Source organism: Palaemon carinicauda, chromosome 26 (genome assembly GCF_036898095.1).
Source record: "Palaemon carinicauda isolate YSFRI2023 chromosome 26, ASM3689809v2, whole genome shotgun sequence".
In the NCBI taxonomy this organism is placed as follows: domain Eukaryota; kingdom Metazoa; phylum Arthropoda; class Malacostraca; order Decapoda; family Palaemonidae; genus Palaemon; species Palaemon carinicauda.
Window position 1 is genome coordinate 103,066,655 of NC_090750.1, and position 12,439 is coordinate 103,079,093.

General features: G+C 38.4%; 1 protein-coding gene across 2 annotated transcripts in view; it reads left to right on the forward strand.

The window, feature by feature from the left end:
- LOC137619737 (facilitated trehalose transporter Tret1-like) overlaps positions 1-9,874 on the forward strand; it is a 48,792-nt gene extending 38,918 nt beyond the window's left edge. Inside the window, exons 2-10 of one of the 2 annotated variants that reach the window (XM_068350038.1) lie at positions 501-618; positions 1,527-1,781; positions 2,593-2,721; positions 3,897-4,106; positions 4,665-4,861; positions 5,334-5,484; positions 6,729-6,872; positions 7,784-7,887; positions 8,130-9,874. In XM_068350038.1, the coding sequence (XP_068206139.1) occupies positions 540-618; positions 1,527-1,781; positions 2,593-2,721; positions 3,897-4,106; positions 4,665-4,861; positions 5,334-5,484; positions 6,729-6,872; positions 7,784-7,887; positions 8,130-8,306 (1,446 nt within the window). In that variant the 5' untranslated portion in view covers positions 501-539 and the 3' untranslated portion in view covers positions 8,307-9,874. The remainder of the gene's footprint in view (positions 1-500; positions 619-1,526; positions 1,782-2,592; positions 2,722-3,896; positions 4,107-4,664; positions 4,862-5,333; positions 5,485-6,728; positions 6,873-7,783; positions 7,888-8,129) is intronic. The other variant, XM_068350037.1, reaches the window with a different exon arrangement.
- The last annotated feature ends 2,565 nt before the right edge of the window (positions 9,875-12,439 follow it).

The following is a 12,439-nucleotide window of genomic DNA, read 5'->3' on the forward strand; positions in this document are numbered from 1 at the left end:
ATGAGGACAGAGGAGAAAATGTAAAGAATAGGCCACACTATTCGGTGTATGTGTAGGCAAAGGGAAAATGAACTGTAATTATAAATATATATTTATCGTTAGAAGGATGCTTCCCGCCTGTAGTTCCTACATTGGAGGGGTTTAACCTCTTTTATATAATTATATAACAGCAAATTTTCATAGGAAAATAATGATAATAATAATAATAATAACAATAATAATAATAATAATAATAATAATAAAAATAATAATAATAATAACAATAATAATAATAATAACAATAATAATAATAATAATAATAATAATAATAATAATAATAATAATAATAATAATAATAATAACAATAATAATAATGACAACAACAATAATAATAATAATAATAACGACAACAATAATAATAATAATAATAATGATAATAATAATAATAAAAATAATAATAATAATAATAATAATAATAATAATAATAATAATAATAATAATAATAATAACAAAAAACCAAGTTTCATTCCAGATAAGTTTTCCTGGGACCAGTAACGAAAATGATAAGACGAGACGAGCCTCTTTTAGAAAGAGACGCGAAGCCCTCCAAACGACAACAGATTTTCGCTGCTTTCTCAGGTAAGTGAATTTCCATATAATCGTATGCATACTATGGCCTATTATGTACCTATTCATTAACCTATGCACAATATCTTATGTATGATGAAATATGGTAAACAATGTTCAGTTTAACATGACTTGCCTGTGGTTTATGAGTCTTACTTTTAACATGTTCCACGATGCTTAAAGCTTTTCTGGAATTAAATATCTTATTGATATGGATAATTGCATTAATAAAGTTCTAAGTGCAGATTTATCGGAAAATTGCTTCACATTTTTCATCAATGCAGGCATCAACTTTCATTTCAAGAATTTTGATCTAATGCATACGCTTTCTAATCCTGTCTTGTCATTTTCCCTCTTCAAAGCACTCTTGCTAATATTCATATTTCCCTCAGTTAAGGTCTCGTTCAGAATATCTATTGCTAGACACTCTTCATTCTCATTTTATGAAATATCTTATCCTTTGATTAACGTTTACCAGCCTTTTATAAGAAATTACCTTGTCTTTTCAAGATGAAATTTATCAGAGCTTTGGTCTGCCAGATTGACAGACGAGAGGTAAAGTTAAAACTTGTACTACCTATACTGTATGGCCCCTTCTTACTAGTTGGAAAAGCAGGATGCTGCTAGCCCTAGGGCTCCAACAGGCTAAATAGCCCAGCGAGTAAAGTAAACAAACTGTATATGAGAAGTAATGAATAAGAATGAAATCATTAGCAACGTTGAAATAGATCTGTCATTTATAAATTATGAAGAGAGACTTATGTCAACCTGTTCACCGATTCAACTGCTAGATAAGCTAAACTAGCTCATTCCACATTCAGTCCATAGCTTGAATAAAACTTCTAATGTAGAATACAGCATAGTGTTGAGCCTTATGATGGAGGAGGCAAGACTGTTAGAATTATCTCCTATCTTTACAGCTACGTTGGGAGGAGGCTCGGTTGGGACGTCCTTTGCTTTCACGTCTCCAGCTGGTCCTAAGCTCATGAATCCAGTCAGTGAGGAAGACGGTGCCTTGAGACTGGATGAAGTGCAGTTGGACATCTTTAGTTCTTGCCTTCCTCTGGCAGCCGCCCTTGGTGCTTTGCTTAGTGGGTACTGCATGAGCAAATGGGGCAGGAAATTCACTGTGCTTGGGTCAGCTGCAGTGAGCATTGTTGGATGGCTTCCCATTGGTAAATAACCTAAGATATGGGTACTGTACCAGTAGACATTGTAGAGTTAGCAGATATTTCAACAGGAGATTCACTCAACTTGGGTCATCTGCAATGAGCATTGCTGGATGGCTTCCCATAGGTAAATAGCATATGATACAGGTGCTATACCAGTAGACATTATAGGGTTAGCAGATATTTCAACAGGAGATTCATTCAACTTGGGTCAGCTGCAGTGAGCATTGTTGGATGGCTTCCTATAGGTAGATAGCATATGATACCGGTAGTGTACCAGTAGACATTGTAGGGTTAGCAGATATTTCAACAGGAAATTCACTCTGCTTGGGTCAGCTGCATTGAGCATTGTTGGATGGCTTCCCATAGGTAAATAGCATATGATACAGGTACTGTACCAGTAGACATTGTAGGGTTAGCAGATATTTCAACAGGAAATTTAATTGCATTTCTGTAGTCTCCTATAGCATTCGTTTGGTCTTTTGTGGCCCTTTTTGATAAGAAATTGCTTATTTCCTGCTATACTATCAAGATGCTTAATGAATACAAGATCCTGTAGCTCTTACTATATCTATGCACCTCAAATGTGACAAATTATTACAGCAGCAAAATGATATAGACATCTCGGAAAATCGGCTCGCAAAATTCCTAGCATGCATCACAAAATTTTACATACACTAACATATCTGTTTCAGTATTAGATTGAAGCTTATGTTGCAAAAATAACATCAGAGATAAGTTTTAACTTTTAATAAATATTAATGAAAGTTAATACCAGTAATTACTGTTAATAATTATCATCACTATTACTTTGCAGCTTTAGGACCAAGCTTTCCCCTTCTGATGTTTGGGCGAATCCTCAACGGCATTGGAACCGGAGGACTGACCGTGGCGGTACCAGCCTACGTTGGTGAAATCGCATCCCCCAGCATCAGAGGAACTCTTTGCAAGTACTCTTGGCATATTGTTGCAAATAGATTCTAAGTAGTCAATGAGAGCTGTTCATCTGATGTGAAAATATCTCTTTTCCTCTGTCAGTTAAAGGTACAGTTGGAGACAGGAGTTCCTGGTACAACTCACTTAGATGAAGCGTTCTCTTTCACGCCCTTAAGGTTTAAAGGCTGCTCATGAATGGTAGAGGCAAGGGACAGTGACATTGCCCTATCAAGCATGACATTGCCCTAGAAACTGACCATATATACATATACCAAAGCTAGAACCAAGGAGGGCCAGGCAATGGCTGCTAATGACTCAGCAGATAGACCTATAGGCTCCCCCAAACACCCCATCCTTAGCTCACAAGGATGGTGAGGTTGTAGCGAACAAAGGAAGTAACGAGTTTCAGCGGAACTTATACCCCAGTCCGGCGATCACCAGCCAGGGACGTTACCACATAGGCCACCAGAACCTTACCTTACCTTGTATTGAGTAACCAAATAGATAGCATATCGAGAGGTGGCAGAGGTGATGGGCTGGGCTAAATGCAGGAACTCACCGTGCAGTGAGGGTGTGGCTGGGTGTGCTTCCTCAGACTATGGTGTACCTGGTATTCCCGTCTGAATGTACCGGAGTGTAGTTTGCGTAAAAAAATATTTAATTTTGTAACGTAACATTTACGCACCCTCAAAGAGAGATTAGTTCACCAAACGTTCAGCTAGGCTCCACAAAGCACTAGAAGAGGTAGAAGACCCAGGCCTATATGGCTGAGAACTATGAAGCTTGAAAAAGTAGATGATGAATGGAGAAGTACTGAATTAAAAGCCCAAGATAGAGACGACTGGAGAAATCTAACGGAGGCCCTTTGCGTCAATAGGCGTAGGAGGAGATGACGATCTGTAACAGTCGTAGGAATATGTGTCAGTTACCATGCACAGCTATAGGGGTGTATGTATAACAGCGGGCACTAGTATGTATTATGTCTAACTTAGAATACGGCAGTCTAAGGGGGGTCGCAAGGGGGCATTAGCCCAACCCCCCATTAGGTAAGTAGGTAAGGACACGGCTTGTATGTTAAGTTAGGGGCGAAAGTTTAGGTTAGTTGATGTCCATTTTTAATGAGGAAATGGCCGCTGATATACAAAGGCTCCCAGCTGTCTAATATGGCCTCCCTTTCTTTGTTAGCTTCCTGCTTTTCGGTGATGGTTACCCTGGGCAATTTATTCGTCTTTGGACTGGGAGCTGTCGTTCTCAGCTGGCGGTGTCTGGCGGCTGTCTCGGCCACGCCAGCAGTGCTGTGTCTCATCTTCATGTTCTTCAGGAAGGAATCTCCCCAGTTCTTGAGTATGAAGAATAGACACCGGGAAGCAAGAGACGCGCTTCAGCATTTCAGAGGTAAGTTAATTTTAGCCTTTTATCTAACATGTATATATATATATATACCTGTATATAATATATATATATATATATACATATATATATACATATATATATATACCTGTATATATACATATACATATATATATATATATATATACCTGTATATATACATATATATACAGTATATATATATACCTGTATGTATATATATATATATATATGCATCTATATATATATATATATGCATCTATATATATATATACATATATATATATATATATAATATACATTTCAGATTTAAGACTATCTTCTCGCCTCTCCAAAAGCAAAAGGAAATATAGTATCATATTCTAATCACAGCTGTACGACAAAAAAAAAAAAAAGACTATAAACAATTTTCTTAAGGAAAAGTACAGTCGGACACAGGAATTCCTGGTACAACTCGCTCAGAAGAAGTTCCTCTCCCTATGTCATGCGCCTGGTTACTCAAAGCGCAGTAAGGGCGTGAGAGGTTGCACTACTTCAGAGCGAGGTGTACCATGTCTGTATCCAACTGTACATCTGTTCTTACAGGTAAAGATTATGACATCACTGAAGAGTACACGAAGATGCAGGAATTCGTAGCAAACCTCAGTCAAAATAGTGGGAGTCTGAAGGACATTTTATTGCCTCATAACTTGAAGCCAGCTTCCATCTGCTGCGCTGTCCTTTTCTTCAGTCAAGTGTCTGGGGTTACGCCCATGATACTCAATCTCTGGACTGTGTTCGAGGTAAGGCAGTGAGAGAGAGAGAGAGAGAGAGAGAGAGAGAGATCAATTTTGCTACTTGTTAAAGTTCAGTTTTTATATATCATTATGTAACATTAATGACTTTGTACAAATTTAACTTCTATCATGTTTTGAACATTTACACTTTCATAAGACTGATTAAATATGGGTCACCAGAAAGAAATCCTAGTTATGACTGGCATGGAAGGAAATTGTATCTAATTAAATTTACATTAAATGTAAAAAGTGTCTGGTTTCAGTTTGTATCATCAGAATAGATGTTTACCAGAACGACAAGCTCAACCCAGCATTGGGGTACCCAACCATAGCAGTATCCTCCCCAGTGAACAGCTTAAACACACGGTCCCGGCTAGGATCGATCTGCTGCCGCGTAAATGTCAAGCGACTACGTTACCACTGTACTAGCCAGAAGATTTGCTTTTTTTATGTGCTCTCATAACTCTTCTCTTCGCAGGAAGCCTCAGCAGGAATCTCTGACGACCTTTCAACCATAATCATTGGAATAGTGCAGCTAGTGGCTACCTTGCTGTCAGTAGCAGTCATAGACAGAGCCGGTCGAAAGCTTCTCTTAGTGGTGTCCAGTTGTGTCATGTGTTTATCGCTAGGTAAGTTAGTTACAACCCCATTTCGGAGCTTAAAGGTTTAAAGACCGCCCATGAATGGCAGAGGCAAAGGACAAGATATTGCCCTAGAAACTGACCATATATACACATGATCATTGTCCAAGCCCCCTTTCTACCAAAGCTAGGATTAAGGAGGGCCAGGCAATGGCTAGTGATAACTCAGAAGATAGATCTATAGGCTACCCCAAATTCCCCATCCTTAGCTCACAAGGATGGTGAGGTTACAGCCACCAAAAGAAATAACCAGTTTTAGGGGACTCGAACCCAAGTCTGGCGATCACCAGGCAAGGACGTTACCAAGAGACCACCACAACCCTAATATCTTAACGTGGTGAAAGGGTTTATGTATCGCCATGTTCAGCAAAGCTGTACTAGTCAGGTCCACCCATACCAGGTTGATTTGCTGTGAGTGATCAGACTAAAGTCTCCCACCATCAACAATCCGCAGTTAGCCAGCATGGTGATGAAAACTGGCCAAACCCTATATATGAATTGACATGTTTAGGGCATTTGTCCTGCAATGGACTAAAACCAGGTTTTGAAATGAATTCTTGATCAAAATGCGTACAGCGCATGATTATTTATGCATGCTTGTTACGTCTACACAAAGGATTATTCCTTTTTTTTTCAAAAATAACATTAAACTTAACCCTAATTCATTCATATCAGAGTACTGTCTGTACTAACTACCAAAATCTGATAGTACTAAACGTTAGATGATTAACTTAGCAAGTTTTGATTATTCACATTTTTTTTTTTTCAAAAATAACACAAAAATGAACCCTAAGTGATTCAATTGACAGAATACTATCTGCACTAACTACTAAAATCTAATAGTACTAAATGATAGATGATTAATTTAGTCAATTTTTATAATGAAACATTACACTCCGGATAGCAAGGTTGGTAGCGTCGCGGATTTCTATTACAGATGTCCCGAGTTCGGTCCCCGCCAGGGACGCGAATACCGTGAGACCTTCTACCGGGGGTTACTCCCAGGGTGGCGCCTGAGGGGGAGGTTAGAGGGGACTAGTGATAGTCCCTGCTGGCTAATGGTCGCCCGAGGAGAACGATGTAAATCGTCTCAGTGGAGACCTAAAACCCGCAACTTTAACTTTAACAGTAACCTTAGCCTAGGTATAGCGAGCCAAAAAAGATGTTTTATTTTACATGCTACAGAGTAAACCATCTCACTCAAATGAATATATTCCCTTCTGTCCTTGCAGCTACCTTGGGTGATTACTTCTACCTGGCTCAGCAGAGCCAAGATTGGGCTCGGGACACACTGGGCTGGCTCCCACTGACTTGCCTCATCCTGTACTTTGCAGCCCTCAACACTGGGTTCTTCCCTGTACAATATGTTCTGATAGGTTAGTACTGTACAGATGGTATAGTATGTAACGAAGTTAATGGTAAAAAGTTTTCTCGCTCTGATCCAGAATTGTTGTAAGGTCTAACTGCTAAAACACGTTTTATAGAATAACAAAACTTGTCTTATCTTGTATTTTGCCGTTCTGAACTCTGTGTTCTTCTCTGTACAGTATGTTCTGATAGGTTAGTACTGTACAGAGGGTATAGTATGCAACGAAGTGAGTGGTAAAAAGTTTCATCGCTCTGATCCAATATTGTCAGACCAAGTAAATTGAAAAAATATTCCTCGCTCTGATCCATAATTGCTGCAAGGTCTAAGTGCTTAAAAGTGTCTGCTTGATAAAATAATAAAACTTTAATACAAAATGAAAAAGCAGCTTTATCAAATGAAAATTCAACTTAGGAAATTTGCTTTCCCTGGCCATTAGAAATCATAAACTTGTTAGCCAAATATAGGATTTTGACACTCAGAATAAAAATCACTCTTCATAGTCAATTGGCTGCCAATGGAGCAGAGATATTTTGCCCTTTTAGCATATTTCTAAAGATGACAACGAATCAGTAAATCATTATTGGTTCCCATTTTTCTTGTAGCCCAACAAATCAACATTCCATTAGAACCCATTTTCTAGAAGACTGTTGACATCTGCGTACAGTATCTAGAATATACCCGGTATTCAAGAGACCTTGCAAATATACGAAATTTCTTCCTAAGAGACCCTCATCCTTCAGTTAATTTGAATTCTATAAACTTAAGATTCAGTATATATAAACAACTGGAATTGCTAACGGGAAAACCAAAATATTCATGATTTGAAATGACATCAAATTTGACAATATATGAGGAATAACAAGCTTGACAGTTGTCCAGGAAAGTTTCAACCCTGGTTTAATTTCTTTAATTTTATAGGTGAGCTTCTGACGCCTGAGGTGAAAGGAATATTTGGCAGTATATCGATTATAGTGAGCTCAGTTTCCGGCTTCTTGGTTTCACTGACGTTCGAGCTAATGCAGGTAAGTTTCCATCATTATTCTCCTGTGGAGGTTTCGCATTGACCCCATGCCAAGGATTATTTCTACTTAGTGGATTTGGTAGAAAAACTGGGCAACTTGTGACTGAAATGTTTGCGATAATTCATAAAACGATAATAACAACGTTGAAGTAACTCTTAATTTTCCCTAGCTAATGAAGGAGACCTTTTCCACTGACAACGATTACATATCCTCTAATTCCCTCATGTTTTCTTTCATTTTAGTATGAACTTGGGATCTACGGAACATATTGGTTTTATGCCTTGATGTGTTTCCTGGCTCTCCTCTTCTCTGTCATTTTCGTGCCAGAGACGAAGGGAAGAACAATGCAAGAAATAGCAGGTTATTTTGGTAATCCTTCAGTGGATAGTCTGAGAAATGTAGTTTCTACCCAAAGCTGATGTTAAAGAATCTCAATGTTATGAAGATCAGAATTATAATATCAAAACGACAAATCAGTACATCATTCCAAACCGATATATTTAACCCTCTGGTGATCTCTGTCAGGCTCATGACGTCATGGGGCAGTGACGTAACGTGTCAACCTGGAGCAATGACAATGTGTCGACCTAGAGCAATGACATAATGTGTCAACCTACTTATATTGAAGTTTTGTGACATAATGTGTCAACCTGGAGCAATGACATAATGTGTCAACCTACTTATGTTGACGTTTTGTGACATAATGTGTCAACCTGGAGCAATGACATAATATGTCAACCAACTTATATTGACGTTTTGTGACAATATGTCAACCTGGAGCAAGGGCATAATGTGTCAATCTACTTGTGTTGATGTTTGTGACACAATGTGTCAAACTGGAGCAGTGACGTAATGTGCCAACCTGGAGCAATGACATAATGTGTCAACCTACTTATATTGAAGTTTTGTGAGACATAATGTGTCAGCCTCGAGCAATGACAATGTTTTAAGCTACTTACGTTGATGTGCTGTGACATAATGTGTCAACCTAATTATATTGACGTTTTGCGGCCTAACGTGTCAACCCGGCGCAATGACAATGTGTCAACCTACTTATATTGATGTTTGTGACACAATGTGTCAAACTGGAGCAGTGACATAACGTGTGAACCTACTTATGCTGACGTTTTGTAACGTAACTAACGATTGAATAAAGATAGACTCTGAAAACTCCATTAGAAAGATGAATGCATTTTCTATACATCCACCTGAATGTATGACGCACCAAGTTTTTCTCATTCATGGAACAAGATGCATGATGAGGAACGCTGCCTTTCGAGGACCGTTATATTGATCCTTTTTTAGATGAAACAGGCGAAAGGAAGAGAACAGGAATAACTCTTCTATAGGATTTTGGTCAAACATAAGAAGAGGAACAAGACGAAGATGAAGAAACGAAATGTGGAATGACCAAGAGCATTTTATTTGTTAATGGATTAACAAACATAACATGCAGGACCAATAACAGGACCTATAACATCTTTGTTATTAGACTTAACCATTCTGTTATTAGGCTAGTAATATGAATCAAGACAGCAACATGATTAATTGATAAGCTAGTTATAAAGAATACAGTAACATAATGATTTGTTAAAGGAATGAATAAGTAAAGGAATAGAAAAATAAAGGAACAAATTAATAAATACATTAATAAATAGACAAATAAATATGTTAATAAATAAAATTATAATAAGATTAATAAATAAGTTTATAGACAGCTAAAGACTTTATACATGTTCTTCAATCTCTCAAAAGGGCCATTGAAAAATTACGAAAAACAACTTGACCTCTGACCTGACCCTTTATCTTATCTAGCTAATGTGACATGAGCGCCTCTCACGAATAGAGGCGGTCTATTTCTCTGAGGTTTCGCTCTACAAATGTTTGTATGTATGTATGTATGTTCGTACTCTCACTGTACCCTATATATTATGAAATTCTCTTATTAATAAATCAGTCCTCTTGAAGATGTCAAGAGACGAAACCAGTCAGGACTTATTCGGATTTTTCATTTATTTCCTTGTGGTTGATTGCATCTGAGTATTACATTATATATATATATATATATATATATAAATGTCCTGTCAAAAATGATGGCTAGACATTTATATAGGTAAGCACAAACACTCACCAGACACTTGCTCTTTATAATGTAGAGGAGATAATATATATATATATATATATATGTATACGTGTATATATATATGTATGTATATGTATATATACATATATATATATATATATATCACAAGCTAAGCTACAACCCTAGTTGGAAAAGCAAGATGTTATAAGCCCAAGGTCTCCAAAAATCAAGTAAATTCCTGGCTCCTCTCTTTACCCGTTCTAAACAATACAAGTTACCAGCTAGCATCTTATATTTAAAGACTTATTGTTATATAACAATTCTTGCCACGGAAATTATAGTTATTCAATAACTCCCAAGAGTTGTGATGGAATGATTGGTAACGTCTCTGCCTGGTGATTGCCAGACTGAGGTTCGAGTCCCGTAGAGACTCGTTAGTTCCTTATTTGTCTGCAACCTTACCATCCTTGTGAGCTAGGGATGGGGAGGGGGAGGAGCCTAGAGGTCTATCTGCTGAGTCATCAGCAACCATTGCCTGACCCTCCCTCGTCCTAGCTTGGATGGAGAGAGAGGGATTGGGATTGGGCGCTGATCATATGTATTGTACCAACCGTGTGTCACACGATCGTACATAGTTCATTTTGTGCTTGTATCTTCGCTCTCCCCTCGCACTTAAAAGAACCTGAAATAACATGTCTGTTTTCTCATCGGTAACAGTGTCGATTTTTGAACATGAAAATTCTTGTTGCTTTGAGATTTTGTATATAAAGGAGAGTGTTCTACAATAAACTCACTCAGTTGCTTTCATCCTGCCTTTGAGTCACAACCTTCTCTCGGCCCGTCACAGATTGTATGGTCAGTCTTGGGCATTGTCCTGCTTGCTAGGGCAATGTCACTGTCACTTGCCACTGCCATTCATGAGCAGACTTTAAACCTTTAAGCCTTTAAACTACGACTCTTGTCGCTTATGTAACTTACGTCACTTCAAACTAAGCTATATCTCGAGTCTATTGAGTTTGGTGAGATTTATTATGTAATCAGTGCTTCTTCTCGTTCTGTAATCAGATTTCATAAATAATCAATACAATGATACTTGTAGTTTAATCTTCCTTGTAGAGATAAAGAGGTCAGAGTGTAGCTTCATGAAAGAACATATTTCTTTATCATATTTCTATAATCAATTTTTTTAATGAGGCGCATTTGCACCGACTCACATCGGTGTCCTTTAAGCTCGGGAAAGTTTCCTGCTATCTGATTGGTTAGAATTATCTTGTCTAACCAATCAGCGATCAGGAAAATTTTCCGAGCTAAAATGGCACTACTACGAATCGGTGCAAATCTGCCTCACTTAAAAGAATTGGCTATAGTTACTTTTATACATTAATGAATGTAAACAACCTTTGGTGCGTCCTTGTTTAAAGGTTTAAAGGCCGCTCATGAATGACAGAGGCAAGGGACAGTGACATTGCCCTATCAAGCAGGACAATGCCCGAGAGACTGACCATATATACAGATGTGGAGGTCTCGTGGTAGCGTCCTTACCTGGTGATTGCCAGACTGGGGTTCGAGTCCCGCTCAAACTCGCTAGTTCCTTTGGTTGCTGCAATCCCACCATCCTTACAAGCCAAGGATGGAGGGTTTTTGGGAGTCCATAGGTATATCTGCTGAGTCGCCAGCAGCCATTGCCTGGCCTTCCCAGGTGAAGAGGGGGCTTGGGAGCTGATTATATATGATATGGTCAGTCTCTAGGGCATTGTCCTGCTTGATAGGGCAATGTCACTGTCCCTTGCCTCTGCCATTCATGAGCGGTAAAGAAAGAAAATATGATCAGCGACCATGCCACCTCTCCACCCAAGTTAAGACCAGAGAGGACCAGGCAATAACTGCTGATGACTCAGCAGGTAGACAGGCTCTCACACTCCCCATCCCTAGCTTACAAGGACGGTCAGATTGCAGACACTATTAAAAACTGTCGAGCTTGAGCGGGTACCGAACCCTGTCCGGCAAATTACTAATGCAAAGAGAGATTATTCAAAGGGGCTCATGTTCATCAAAATCACTGGAAACAGTCTTAAATATCCTTATCTGGGAAGGCTGATATATTTCACAGTATGAATGAAAACGTGAGACATCTAATTATTACCTCCGCCAACGAAGCTGGAAGGAGGTTATGTTTTACCCCCTGTTTGTTTGTTTGAGTGTGTATGTTTGTTTATGTGTGAACAGCTTCATGGCCACAATATTAATCGCAATGAAACTTGCAGGAATTAACGGTTAAGTTAATAGCTGGAAATGAATAAATTTTGGAAATTCATGGTCAAAGGTCAAGGGTCAAGGTCAAAGGTCAAGGTTAAAAGTCAAGGGTCAAGGTAAAGGTCAAGCAAAATGTCCAATTCACCTAATCAACCATAAGTTTGGACACCGTTGTTACAGAGACTTCAAACTTGGTTCATATTTGAGTGTATGAAA